The 12,322-nt window shown below is 35.6% G+C and overlaps 4 protein-coding genes across 9 annotated transcripts in view; 2 read left to right on the forward strand and 2 right to left on the reverse strand.

The window, feature by feature from the left end:
- The window catches only part of LOC113204918 (uncharacterized), a 19,092-nt gene extending 15,164 nt beyond the window's left edge, over positions 1–3,928 (reverse strand). The window contains exons 1-15 of one of the 3 annotated variants that reach the window (XM_026420295.2): positions 3,779–3,928; positions 3,658–3,699; positions 3,264–3,461; positions 2,949–3,133; positions 2,648–2,870; positions 2,295–2,548; positions 1,940–2,195; positions 1,665–1,837; positions 1,436–1,579; positions 1,101–1,344; positions 913–1,023; positions 720–824; positions 489–630; positions 245–405; positions 32–169 (exon numbers count right to left, since the gene is read on the reverse strand). In XM_026420295.2, coding sequence (XP_026276080.1) covers positions 32–169; positions 245–405; positions 489–630; positions 720–824; positions 913–1,023; positions 1,101–1,344; positions 1,436–1,579; positions 1,665–1,837; positions 1,940–2,195; positions 2,295–2,548; positions 2,648–2,870; positions 2,949–3,133; positions 3,264–3,461; positions 3,658–3,699 — 2,376 coding nt within the window. In that variant the 5' untranslated portion in view covers positions 3,779–3,928. Of the gene's footprint in view, positions 1–31; positions 170–244; positions 406–488; positions 631–719; positions 825–912; positions 1,024–1,100; positions 1,345–1,435; positions 1,580–1,664; positions 1,838–1,939; positions 2,196–2,294; positions 2,549–2,647; positions 2,871–2,948; positions 3,134–3,263; positions 3,462–3,657 lie in introns of all 3 variants that reach the window. The other 2 variants (XM_026420294.2, XM_026420296.2) reach the window with 2 other exon arrangements.
- Positions 3,929–3,969: 41 nt separating this feature from the next.
- LOC113204923 (uncharacterized) lies at positions 3,970–5,247 on the forward strand. 2 transcript variants are annotated; one of them, XM_026420303.2, is made up of 4 exons: positions 4,022–4,220; positions 4,315–4,415; positions 4,495–4,660; positions 4,732–5,247. In XM_026420303.2, the coding sequence occupies exons 1-4, from the start codon at positions 4,157–4,159 to the stop codon at positions 5,034–5,036; spliced, it is 636 nt and encodes a 211-aa protein (XP_026276088.1). In that variant the 5' UTR covers positions 4,022–4,156; the 3' UTR covers positions 5,037–5,247. The 2 variants fall into 2 exon arrangements, with proteins under 2 accessions (XP_026276089.1, XP_026276088.1); XM_026420304.2 differs by lacking the exon at positions 4,315–4,415 and having other exon boundaries at positions 3,970–4,220.
- LOC113204920 (vacuolar protein sorting-associated protein 26B-like) lies at positions 5,102–9,554 on the reverse strand. 2 transcript variants are annotated; one of them, XM_026420300.2, is made up of 7 exons: positions 9,369–9,554; positions 8,785–8,931; positions 8,440–8,672; positions 8,200–8,364; positions 8,024–8,130; positions 7,353–7,576; positions 5,102–7,265 (listed from the first exon to the last, which is right to left on the reverse strand). In XM_026420300.2, the coding sequence occupies exons 1-7, from the start codon at positions 9,369–9,371 to the stop codon at positions 6,984–6,986; spliced, it is 1,161 nt and encodes a 386-aa protein (XP_026276085.1). In that variant the 5' UTR covers positions 9,372–9,554; the 3' UTR covers positions 5,102–6,983. The 2 variants fall into 2 exon arrangements, with proteins under 2 accessions (XP_026276085.1, XP_026276086.1); XM_026420301.2 differs by having other exon boundaries at positions 7,353–7,564; positions 9,369–9,553.
- Positions 9,555–9,658: 104 nt separating this feature from the next.
- Positions 9,659–12,252, forward strand: LOC113204919 (glycosaminoglycan xylosylkinase). 2 transcript variants are annotated; one of them, XM_026420298.2, is made up of 10 exons: positions 9,668–9,722; positions 9,813–9,898; positions 10,018–10,152; positions 10,230–10,496; positions 10,567–10,736; positions 10,820–11,016; positions 11,093–11,267; positions 11,351–11,545; positions 11,635–11,694; positions 11,795–12,252. In XM_026420298.2, exons 2-10 carry the CDS (start codon positions 9,854–9,856, stop codon positions 12,012–12,014), a joined length of 1,464 nt encoding a protein of 487 aa, XP_026276083.1. In that variant the 5' UTR covers positions 9,668–9,722; positions 9,813–9,853; the 3' UTR covers positions 12,015–12,252. The 2 variants fall into 2 exon arrangements, with proteins under 2 accessions (XP_026276082.1, XP_026276083.1); XM_026420297.2 differs by having other exon boundaries at positions 9,659–9,898.
- Positions 12,253–12,322: the final 70 nt, after the last annotated feature.

Genomic DNA, 12,322 nt, shown 5'->3' on the forward strand with positions numbered 1-12,322 from the left:
AAATATAATAAAATTAAAATATTGGACTCACATGTGATGTACATATCTGCTCAACTTCCTCCTTTAAATGAACAGAAAGGGATACAGAAGCAAAATGTCCAATCGCTGAGACCCCTCTTTCAAAAGACTCTGACACTTTAGACGCCACAGCAAGTTGACTTGAGATAATCTATGAATGATGACACAACTTAGACAAAATGATGTGTGAATTAATGGCAAGAGAAGAAATAATAAAAATAGTTACAGCAAGGATTTCTTTAAGAAGGTCATTGCGGAATGGATTTTGCGATGCATGCTTTCCCAGACATTGGATAGCAGCTTTAACCTGGCTCCTAGATCCCCTTTTAATCATACATACGCATAATGGTACCACCTCTTCCACTACATAATTGTGGTGGAGGGTATCTGTTCAAGAATTATAAAACAAAATTGATATTTGGTTTTGTTAATTAAATTCTTAAGTGAAAACAAACAACAGAGGAAGATACCTAAAGTTTTCACATCAGCCATGCTATTTAAACAACGCACAGAGAGCATAGAAAGACTGCTGTTCTTTGACTGGGCCCACTGCAGAATGTGATCCAAAACATGAGAATTATATCCCAAATGAGGCAACATAAACAGGATTTCCTGGCAGAATTCAGAAGGTTAAAATGAAGATATGGCACGTTTAAGATTCACAGGAATATTATATGCTGCAACAGTCTCAGAAAAATTACGTTAAGCAGATGAAGGGCTGTCCTTGCAACATGGAGACGATTTAAATTCATTGAAGATGCAATCTCATGCCCCTCAACACATGATTTCACCAAGGACACTAGATTCTGCAAAATGTCATGAGTAAAATTTCAGAGAATTTTATCAAAGTTACTGTAGAACATCTAAGTAAAACTTAATTTTGGAAATACATACCATCATTGCACTGGCATCAATTGTCAATTCTGTTAGGTAATAGAGAAGTCCGTCAACTATTTTACAATTTTCATAGTTTTCAGGTGGTACAAGGAGTTTTTTGACAGCTTTCTAAAGTCAAAAACAGAAAAAAGATTAATAATAAACGCAAGATATTTAATTAAATTGGACACCAGAACTACACCTACAGAAAGCATGGGTCCATCTTCACAAGTTATATTTTTTGATACCAAATTAGTTAGCAAAAGCCGTAATTTAGGAGAAGCACCCAGGGCTGCTCCAAGAGTTTTAGTTGCATAATGGCAGTATGTCTTTCCATGCACAAGGTAAAAGTCTAGTTCACATTTTTGCTTATGAAGATGCATGTTATGGAGAGTAAATGTATCTTTATCCTTCATGATGTATAGAATATTATGTACCCTGCTCCGAGCTCTGCAAATACTCAAAAGCATAAAATTGCAAAGTAGCCCATTTGTCGTATAGCTATTTCTTCTTTCAAAACAAGACAGTGAATGTTACCAACCGTTTGATTTTCAAAAATAGTTCATGAAATACACTCCATTTGCCTTCAGAATTAATCCACAAGTACAAGAGCATTTTCATGCGTTTTTCAGCAGGAAAATCTAATGGCACCAGATGCTTGACAAAGATTTTGCGGAGTAAAACCCTACAACATTTGAGAAAATTTCAGAAGAATAAGAAGAAAGAGGCTTAAATTAATTAAAATAGGAGATCCGTTTTGAAAAAACTACCAATCTTCATTGGGTGGGGTGAATGAACTGCAGGTACCAAGAAAACAGGAAATAAGTTGGCAGGAAATTTCACGATTTTTCAGCAGAGTCAAGTTCTCTACTCCTGCTCCAGCAATAAGTTTATAGGCCTTAGCCATTTTTAGGATAAGTATCTCTCTCGCTTGGTCAAATCGCTGTATGAGGAAAAGAATGAGATATAACTACCAAAACTAGAAAAGAGAATGAAGTTATGATATATTGGATCCTGAAGGTAAAGAACAATGCCCACAACAAACCTCATAGATGGTATTAGGAGTCAATAGCTTTTTAAAAAGCTCCATCAAGGGCTCAATGTCTTGGGAATAATATTGTAACAATGCGTCTGTCATTCCAGTTACAAAAGAAATTTCCACTTTCAAATCCAGAACATGTTCAAAGAAAAATGCCAACAAACTGCACCAGTCCATACGAGCAGCTGGCTGACCAAGGATACTACAAGTGTGCTTCCCGAGAATAAGAAGTTGAGATTCACATGTAATTATCTCTCTGCAACTGTAAGGTGAAAAGAAACATTAACCTGCTATTGCTGATGGAAATAAGCACTATGCAAAAGAAAAAATGAAAGAGATAAACGAAACTAAGTTAACATACTGAACTAAGAAGTTATTCCACAATGTTGTGTAGAAGTCTGGTCCCACTGTAGATTTTGAGCCAAATAATTCGCAGAAAAATTTCAGACCAGCCTCGTGATCTTCTCTTCCAGGCATAAAGCAAAGTTCTGTGTTATTGATGAAGCCTAACACTAAATATTTTTCAATGGACACCAATTCAAAAATCACTTTGTACACATGATCCAATGATAAGTAGGGATTATCACCAGTTTGCAGAAGGACCGGGTTTAACCTCTGTAAAGCATTTAAACAAGTCGCGAAACATGTGAAAAAAAAAATCCATAAATGTCAGAAGTGATAACATTTTCATTGAGAGTAAAACAGGTAACTAACATTTCTTATAGCATCCTTCACCTTCCAGCCACAAGTTCTCAACACAATTTCCACTGCATTTTTAGAAATTGAGCATGAAGGTTCCACAAGTTCCATAAAAAGTAAATCTAAAATATTATTTAAGGATGATGATGATGATGGATGCTCAATAAGATCAACTATACAAGTGACAGTACCTGTCACAACCATATCAAGTGCTACACTTTGGTCTAATAGACTCTTGCTAAATGGGGGGGAAAAAGATAATTACAATATTATGTTAAATCAGGCTACTAGATAAATGGTTTCTTGAAAATCTCACCTGACAGATTCAAAACAATGCTTCACAAATCTTTTGAATAGCTTAGAGTCCTTTTCTGGTGTAGGTAGTAAAAATGGTACAAGAAGGTTGTTCCTTACAAAATGTTTCCAGATTTTAATTAATAGTATTTTCTCAGGCGGATTTCTAATTAAATAAAAGTTCCTAACTAACTTAGTCAAGATTATCTGGACAGTAAAAGGAAAAAATCAAACCAAAACCTTAGAATAAAGTTCAAGTTTCAGACTAATCGACACAAAGACAAGGGAACTAGAAAAAAAAATACAAATTATCAGAAATGAATGGGTACAATTTTACCTCAAGTACAGGCGAATCACTGAAATTATCTTGACAAAGATGCATCACAAGCACTGTTCCATAAGACCACTCTAACGCTGCCATTTTATCCTCCTTTAATTCTTCCAGATGCATTTTTACAGACAAGATTTGGGAATTGTGCGCAGAATCCAAGTTTACAGACTGCTTTACCCATTTTTCAAGTTCCTTGAGTTCACTCTACAGTTTAAAATAGAAAATGAAGAGTAAAAGATCTAAACGAGAAAAACTTAAATTTCTGAGGAGAGTTGAATTTTAAGGAGTCTAGAATATGGTTAACCATGACTGCCGTACAACACGATCAGCCGGAATAAATGTGTACTCCTTTCATAAATATCATCACTAATGAAAAACTCCAACTTTCTGTTATGAGTACCTTAAGAATATCACGTTGCGTCGAACTGCTCGTCATCTCCATCTGCATTATGCAAAGAGCAAAGAACAGAACTTAAATTCAATCTCGCACTGCACTACCTCAAACAAAAAATGTTCCCAACCGTCACAGTCAAATGCAGTAAGTCGTGACCATCCAAAAGTAGCCGCTACCTTTCCAACGGAAGATCGTCGATCGTTGTTGCCAACGTAGTATTTTATTCGGGTAGCTAGATTTTGCGATAGTAAGGAAAATAAAACAAGCACAATGAAACAAAATGTGCGATTATTCAAAATACTGAAACAATTGCTACGCTTAACTACTATCTTGTAAAAGAGCTAAATTTTACTTTGTCAGAAAATGCAAAACCACAGTGGTACCATTCTGTAAACAAAAGAGTGAATTCCCTCTCCCAAGCTCAAGGACCAGCGGACAAAAATTTGAATTCCAAATTTTCTGACCGCTGAATGATACACAAAATTCAAACTAAAGCTAGGAAAATATGGCGAGGAATAGTGAGAAAAACTATGGTAGACTTAATAGACTGTGGCTGGAGAAACAAGGAGGTAAATCCAAACATAACCTTCTTTTGTGTTTGTGTTATTTGTTAAAAAAGAATCTTTAACAGTAGCAATTGACCACTTGTATATTACCTTGCAGTAAAAACCGAGAAAAGACCTAAGTTGTCTGTCCTAAAAACTTCTGACGAAATATCGTATTGGTTACCATCAATTAAAAATGAATTAGATTTTGTTTTGAAAGTATGTACATTACGGTCCTTGTCAAGCGCCTCATGTGTGTTTCCTCCTCACCGAAGGATTTCATAACATCTAATTTCAGCAAACGGAAGTACCCTGCTACACAGAAAAGAAAATAGAAGATTATCGCGATAGGATACGCTACCTAGAGGCTGAATATAAAGCATTTGTAAGGAAACTTCACAAGGTCAATGGCACATTAAAGACAACCCCATGGACAGCGCGTCCATATGAAAAGAGGAGCGTTGGTAGGTAAAAACTTAATCAGATAATTGTACGTCAGAAAATTGTATGACTGTTTTAACCGAAACTGTTCCAGCTTGCTCCATACACATACCAGTATTGCATCCTGTGGACACTGATTCAGGGTCTCAGTGTCTAAACCCCTTGGAAACACCTGTTCTACTGCATGACCATTTGTACGAAGACGGAGAATGTGACAAGGGAAGAGAATCCAGCTGCACAAGTTCTGCTGCAAACGATGAAAAGCCTTTAGAATTCAATGTAATGAGCAGCTCCTCTTTAAGGTACCCACTTCAAGCACCTACCATGGAACATTTCACTTCTTCAACGTCAACAAATATTCTAGGTTTAGACTATAGTTCATCAGATGAAGATAGCTAGCAGCTGCTGCAAATTTTACAGTGTCTTCTGAGTCAAATTTTGTATCATATAATTTTAAAAAAGAATTTCAGTAGGTATAACTTTATTTATATATAAACTTTGCACAATGATCATAAATTTTGTAATTTTGCTTTACAAAATGTACACTGTAAACTTAACACATTGAAATAGCAATCAAAAAATTGTTTTAATAAAGCTATTATTAATATTTTGATGTCATCAATCCTTAATTTACATTGCATACCCTTGAACAAACTTTATCTCATCTAGGTTTATGAAACTAAATCTGTGAGGCAATCAAGGACCTCTAACAGCGTATCGTGATTTTAGATAGGCCACTAAATCTGAAATTCCATCCTGTATAAACCAAAAAAATTTTAAAAAAATGTTCACCTAAGAAGCACACCATTTCACAGAGATGAAAAGGAAACTTTCATTTCATATACTGTATGAACTGATCAATATTGAATACACTTCCTAAAAACTTTTTGAGATACAAGTTTGTTTCTTTTTGTTGAGACATCCAGCAGTTAATTGATACACATGATTAGATAGAGATATTTATATATTTAAATGAAATGAAATTGCAACAATCTATATTTCAGTCATAATTCTTCAGTTTCAATAGAGTAATCCTCAAGTAAGAAACCAAGGCCTTAATTTCTTACATACAACAAACTGACAGATTACGAAAATAATTCATGAAACTGATAGCAAAATCTACATGTTGAAATGATACAATTTAAATGTATTGCTTAAGACATATCTATATAGGTACATATATTACAGGGATGCTAACCCAAGAACAATAACAATTTTCTTAATTTTACTAGAATGTCACGAATAAGGCACACCAAACTATCATTTAAAATATACATATGCATCTGGTAAATGAATATCTGTTCAAGGTTGATGATTGACTTACATTAAAACTTTGAATAATGATGGTTAACCTCCAGTGTCGTTAACATTAGAATATATGGTATGTATCATGCACTCAAGAAATTGCTGACTTGTTCCCTAAGTGGAGGTAAATCAGAGGCGGACAACGAGTTACACACTTTCATGAATGAGCATAAGTAATACTACTCTTGTTTTTTTGTCTGAATAACATCTAGTACTCAGAGAAAATACACTAGAAACACAGAAGCCTCCTTAAAGGCTGCAAAAGATGGACCATGTTCATGCACTTCAGAAAATTGGGACACAACTGCATTGAAATAATTGTCTTTAAAGATTCAAATCAGTGTTTACAGAAGGGCATAAAGGAGAAACATAAATAAGAACAGAAAGTTTTATCAGAGCAGAGGGGAGGAAAATGGGAAAAAGACTTTGGATTAGAGTCTAAATTTTTTTTAAAGAATTAAGCCAAGAAAACCAAATCACAAACAATCAGAAGGGAACTGCCCAGACTTGGATTTCTACAGTAATATGGTAATGAACTCCATAAAAATGATTACTAAAATTTGCATAGCGTTTAGAGAAGGCGGTGGAAAAGAATTTGATAGACAATACCACATGCAGTTGTCAGGTAAATTTTAAAATACAGTTTAGTATGACATGTATTAGTTCAGTGTTTTTTTAAACATTTAATTAAGGATCACAGGTTGTTTCCTTGTAAAATTGGTGATAGAGATTCTAAAAAGAGTTTATCTTTCCAAACTAATTCAAACATTTGCTACATTTGATGAGCTTAAATGTAAAATACATAGAAAATGAAAAAAAGTAATTAGAGCACCAATGTTGCCGGCTAAACATTTGCTGACAATTCTTACATCACACTGCATATTTAAACAGCAGAGTTGAGCCTTCTATATGATTTAAAACATAACAATGGTTGTTTAAAAAGCTGTGGCAAAATTTGAAAACTCTCAGAATCACTCAGAGTAAATAAATTTGCAAATATGTTGAACACATGCAAATTTTGGATGAAGAGAGGCTTAAAATTCAGTCTGACATGAGGGGTGGATTACCTTCTAGAGGCGATTGGACAATTGGGCTGGTATCCACAGTAGCTTCACTATTGTTTACCCCTGTTGGCGAATCTACCTCGCGTCTCATACTTTCTACACCAGGAGCATTAACAACATCGGCGTCAGATTCCACATTGACTTCACGGCGGCTGTGATCACCACTGACCAAGTGAGTGGGCATGTTCATAGTTGGTGATTGAGCCATGCCTGAGCCCACTTTACGGGCCTTTTCACCTTTACGCCATAAAGTTATTTCCTTAGGATAAAATATCAATGATAAAGTGATCCAGTAATTTAAAAAACCAGTATCATGCATGTATCATAAACTAGACAGCTATCTTACCTGTTGCTTAAAGTATCTACGATCTTCATCATCCATTAATACAAGATTCAGATAATATCTGACTGAGAACTTCTTATTGATATCTCTCATAGTTGGTGTCAAATCATAACCAGCCAAGAATACCCGAATTGGTATGCTCTCTCCTTTAACTGGAGCTCCATCCATAATTTCATACTTTGCTATGGTTTCATTCTCCAGGTAAGAGTTTGGACCTATAGAGACACCTAAGATCAGTTGTCTTATTTAATAAAAGTACTGGACAGACGCCAACATCCAACCCCAGCCCGACAACCTCCCCCAAGACAAAGATGCATGAAAGACAACAAAAGTGAAACCCTGTCTCGCACGCAATTCAAATTTAAATCATTACCCCTGAGAGTATAGCCACATTGACAACAAACTGTAAGGACAGAAAGCTTCCCACATACAAAACTTGGTGGACAAGATGCGTTAGGATTTAAAAAATAAACCACAAATTCAGGCATGCATTAGATGGGTTTGTAACAAGATACCATACCAAGACACATACACATAGAAGACAAAACCACATAATCCCATTAAAAAAAGATTTTTGAAACTTTTTGTAACATTTTTTGCATACAATTAACCCATTAAAATAAACCATTTTGTAGGCTTGATTGTTGGCAAATCAGTTACAAGCAATCTCTTACCTGAACCAGTTGTCTCCCTTTTGATGATAGCGATTTCCATGTGCTTTATTTTAATTCTCACCAAGAGGAAATAAATTTTCCCCACAATAACATCTTTTAAATGGTATCTGTGACAAAAGCCTTGTTAATTGGTATGCATAAATTTTGAGGAAAAGAACCTGGAGAACAATACTCACTTTGACTTGTTGTACTCAAACTCTATGTGCAAACAGTCTTCAATCCCAACCTCCATTTTTATGCTGTTATTAGCATCTGGATATGATGAGAGAGTGTGCACAACAATGTCCACTTCCTTTACAATATCAGAGATTCTTCGTACTATGGTAACTCTCAGAAAGTACCTGTAAAAGGAATATGCTTAAGCAAAAGTCTTGAACAAGGAGTGCCATAACACTGTGCAATTTAACCATATTTACCTAAGTCTGACATTAGACCCAGTGTATGATTCAAATGGTTTTTCAACATTCTGGAACTCAAAACTATAAGCTGTATTTTGCATTAACTCTCCTGGACGGGCCAAGTCTTTGACAAGGGATGTAAATTCATGATGATTTCCACGGTCATAGAACAAATCAATCTGACCAATAAATTCTATTTTGATACCTTGGTGTTCAAGTTTGCTACCTGGCTTCTTAAGGGCAACATTCACCTAAAATACAAATAAGAGACAAGAAGAAAACACATTTAAGAATGTATGCAAAAACCAAATAATGGTGATGATATTGAAATGAAATTGACAGCTTCAAAACCAAAGCACCTACTTTGCCTGAGACAGTTTCTCCGTCATAATACAGCAGGTGACGTTCCTTTTTTCCTTCCTCAGTTTTGATATCAGCAGATTTCCTGCTTTCAACTCCATCAAGGACAACATCAATATCAGCACTTTGTCCAAATCCAAATAGACTTTGCTGTTAAGCAATAAAAAAAGAAAAACAACAAGTTAAGGGAAGTCATATGGCCTTTAGAACTTACATAAGGGACAATGTCAATGAGCCAATTACTGACAATAGAAACTGATACCAGCAGGTCAGTGTCTCAAAGAAAACAACATCTTTCTAAAAAGTAAATGCAAAACATGCTAGAAAAAGGGAGAAGTCTAGGGCAAATAAGTAGGATATCAATTTAGATATATGATATTAGGCTCTCCAGAGTCACTGACAGGTGACACACGCATACGACTGTTGAAGCAGCCATTCAAAATAAAAAAATAATTCAGGTTTGGAATTTTAAAGGGTAAAACCAGTAGGAAGGGGAGGTAAATGCCTGAATGAGTGAATAAGCAATAGGATGTATCACACCTAACCAGTAAAGTGAATGCAGCTATGAAATGTTTACTTTTTCTTACCATTTTGTTAGTTAGCGACGACTTTGAAGCGCAAGAAGAGAACTAAGATAACGAAGTCTGGACATAAACGGCATACGTAATGGCTGGGATGAATGGAGTTGATGGAGTTCTTAAACTTCAAATAGACATGTCAGATTACAACCCTAATACAGGGTTAAGGGCGGCCGATGCCGAACTTAGAAAAGTGGTCTCTTCTGGTCGCCTCCTCTTTTTGTTCTGCCACGTAATTTCAGAACATACCCCGCGTCATATTCATATTGACTTTGCTGGGGACTGCAAATAGCAGCAAGTAGTGTAGTGGCTCTATATCTGCAAACAACTGCAAACTGCTGCAAACAGAGGGAAGCTGAAACTGTAAAGTTAAACTTGACCCTTGACAGATGTGTTTTGGACCTGTTTATTTGATTTTTGAATATTAATGTCAACTATTCTCATTTTGAATAGTTACTGCCTTACGTGTGAAGTGCCTTTGCCCACTGTCATACATGTCTTCAATGGGTATTTCAAGAAACAGAAAGGGCCCGGATAAGGTAAGGCTATATATTTTTCAGAATTAAAATAATTCTTCCAATTTTTTTTTATTGATGTGTGTTACAACTTAATTCTATAGAAAATTATGCATATAGCCCAATTTTGTGTCTGCTTTCAGATTCCAAGACACAGAGGCCTCTTCTTGTCACTCTTTCTTCTTATAATTTTGGTTCTAATGGTCAATTTTTATTTTGCGTTTGTTATGAACTCAGACAGCAACAAGCTGCTGAGTCAAACGGAACCATCTAAAATTGTAAGTTAACCTGCACACACTGAATGTAAGTTCATAAACTTTGGATCGTAAAACAGTGAAGTTTTTTTTTCTTTCAGTTTTATGCTCAAAGCAAAGTCTTTTCATCTACCATCAGAAATGTAATATTATTGGATTCACCTGTTAAAGAAAATTATAATAGTGTAGGAAATATTATAAGAAACGCATCCTCAGATTTTTCTTTTAAAATTGAAACACTGGTCAAAAAAATTTCTTTTAAATATTCCAAGTTATCGCCATTTCTTCACAATGAAATAAGTAAACTGTGGACTTATTTACAACCTTCAGTGGGCACCAGTACTCAATTGTGGTCTGTTGCTAAGGAGGTGAGGAGTGTACTCCTAAATCTCAAAATTTCTGATCTAGTCATATTTTTATCTCTTTATTTCTTTTTAGTGGGTGGGAGCAAGGAATATTGTTCCAGCACAGGCACCTCTATTGGGGAGTGTATTAAAAACTATGAGTTTTGCAAAAATTGTTAAGGCCCAAAATGCTCCAGGAGGAACTCAGCTGAAACTATTAATTACTTTTGAAGGAGGACAACAAGCTTTGTTTAAGCCTCAATGGTTGGTTGCCAAGGGCAGTTTCTCAATGTCTGCATCTTCTACTTGACATATTTACATTTCTGCTCTCAATATGATCCTTAAAGGTACAAGAGAGATGAGGTTATTGAAGGACCTGTTTATTCAGGCAAAGACCGTCATAATGCTGAGGTAGCTGCTTTTCATCTTGCTCTACTGTTGGGATTAAGAAGAGTGCCAATAACAGCAGCAAGAAAAATTAATCTTCATACAGAAATTATGCCAGTGGCCAGTAAATCACTATTAAAAACTTTTACAGTGGATGGTATGTTTGTGATGTGAGCTTTGATAAAGGAACCAAGTTATTAAAGCCTGCCTCCAGTAATTAATTTTTGTTCCAGGAAAGAATAATACATGCTTTTATGGCACTTGCCACTATTGCAGTCGCAGTGATGCTGTCTGTGGGAATAAGGTATGGTTAGAGGGTGCTGTTATCCTAATGCTGCCTAGCAACTTTAAATTGAAGCATTTTAGAAGCCCCTGGCAAAGGACTTACAAGGAAAACAAGGCTGCTAAGTACGTCACATATGCAGTGGCTTAGCTGTACAGATGAGTAATAATAAAATTTATTTACCTTTTTCTTGTTTTTGTCTGTGTAGGTGGGAGATTGAGAGCAACTACTGTGAGAGTGTGAAATCAAACAAAATCTATAACCCTCAGAGTGGTCCACGATTACTTGATTTGATTGATGCTGCCATATTTGATTTTCTGATTGACAATGGGGATAGACATCATTATGAAGTTCGTGGTAATGTGTCAGGTGCTGCTGTTTTGTTTATTGACAATGGCAAAAGGTATAAGAACAAAACACATTTTCGCCTTGAGGTATTCCTTTTTCTGCCAGAGTGTAATATTTTCTTTCCCTATTAAAAACATATTATAGCTTTGGCCATCCTTTTCAAGATCATTTGGATATTTTGGCTCCTCTATACCAATGCTGTGTGTATGTATTATTTGTATCTTAATTTTTTTCTAGGTGATTAAAGTACTTATGCAAAATATTGCTAATTTGCAGCCCTAACTGTGTTTGTGCCCTTTCCCAGGCTTCGAAAAACTACATGGGAAAGGCTGTTGCTGTTTGCTGGTGGTACACTAGGAGCAGCTCTTGAAAAATTGTTGACTACAAGCTCCATCACACCTGTGTTGACAAGCTTTCATCTAACTGCAGTAAATCGAAGACTTCGTGCCATATATGCAACAGCAGAGTTCTGTTTTCAAAAGTATGGTATAGCTCATGTTCTTACTGATGATGGGTATAGGTAGCATAAACATATTGCTACTGAACTGATCAAATTTAATGTAAACCTCATTTCATTTGTGCAGGCACACTGAATTTGTTTGTTATTTATATGGTCTTTATAAAATGTATCTTACTGAGCAGGTCTCATTTCTAGCTCGCCCTTTTGCTTGGGAAAGCAATTGAGCTGGCATTTGTAACAATATTTGTCAGAGGGGCAGGCCTAGCTTGTTTTTGTAATTATATAACAGGACCTTTGATTTATTTGTCTGTCTTTCTCTGTTTATATTTAACTTTCAATGTCTTCAATGTTCAGTCTCATGTTTTCTGTATT

Source organism: Frankliniella occidentalis, unplaced genomic scaffold (genome assembly GCF_000697945.3).
Source record: "Frankliniella occidentalis isolate FOCC.00 unplaced genomic scaffold, Focc_3.1 Scaffold14, whole genome shotgun sequence".
Taxonomy (NCBI): Eukaryota; Metazoa; Arthropoda; class Insecta; order Thysanoptera; family Thripidae; genus Frankliniella; species Frankliniella occidentalis.

Bases quoted from the DNA above. Each gene is read 5' to 3' on its own strand.
- LOC113204923 (XM_026420303.2), top strand. From the start codon at position 4,157: ATGGCGAGGAATAGTGAGAAAAACTATGGTAGACTTAATAGACTGTGG. The intron at 4,416-4,494 runs GTATGTACATTA...ATCTAATTTCAG, and splicing joins AATTAGATTTTGTTTTGAAA to CAAACGGAAGTACCCTGCTA. The intron at 4,661-4,731 runs GTAGGTAAAAAC...AAACTGTTCCAG, and splicing joins ATATGAAAAGAGGAGCGTTG to CTTGCTCCATACACATACCA.
- LOC113204919 (XM_026420297.2), top strand. From the start codon at position 9,854: ATGTCTTCAATGGGTATTTCAAGAAACAGAAAGGGCCCGGATAAG. The intron at 10,497-10,566 runs GTGAGGAGTGTA...ATTTCTTTTTAG, and splicing joins TGTGGTCTGTTGCTAAGGAG to TGGGTGGGAGCAAGGAATAT. The intron at 11,268-11,350 runs GTACGTCACATA...TTGTCTGTGTAG, and splicing joins AAGGAAAACAAGGCTGCTAA to GTGGGAGATTGAGAGCAACT.
- LOC113204920 (XM_026420300.2), bottom strand. The intron at 8,673-8,784 runs GTAGGTGCTTTG...TTTGTATTTTAG, and splicing joins GAGAAACTGTCTCAGGCAAA to GTGAATGTTGCCCTTAAGAA. The intron at 8,131-8,199 runs GTGAGTATTGTT...CTTTTGTCACAG, and splicing joins TTTGAGTACAACAAGTCAAA to ATACCATTTAAAAGATGTTA.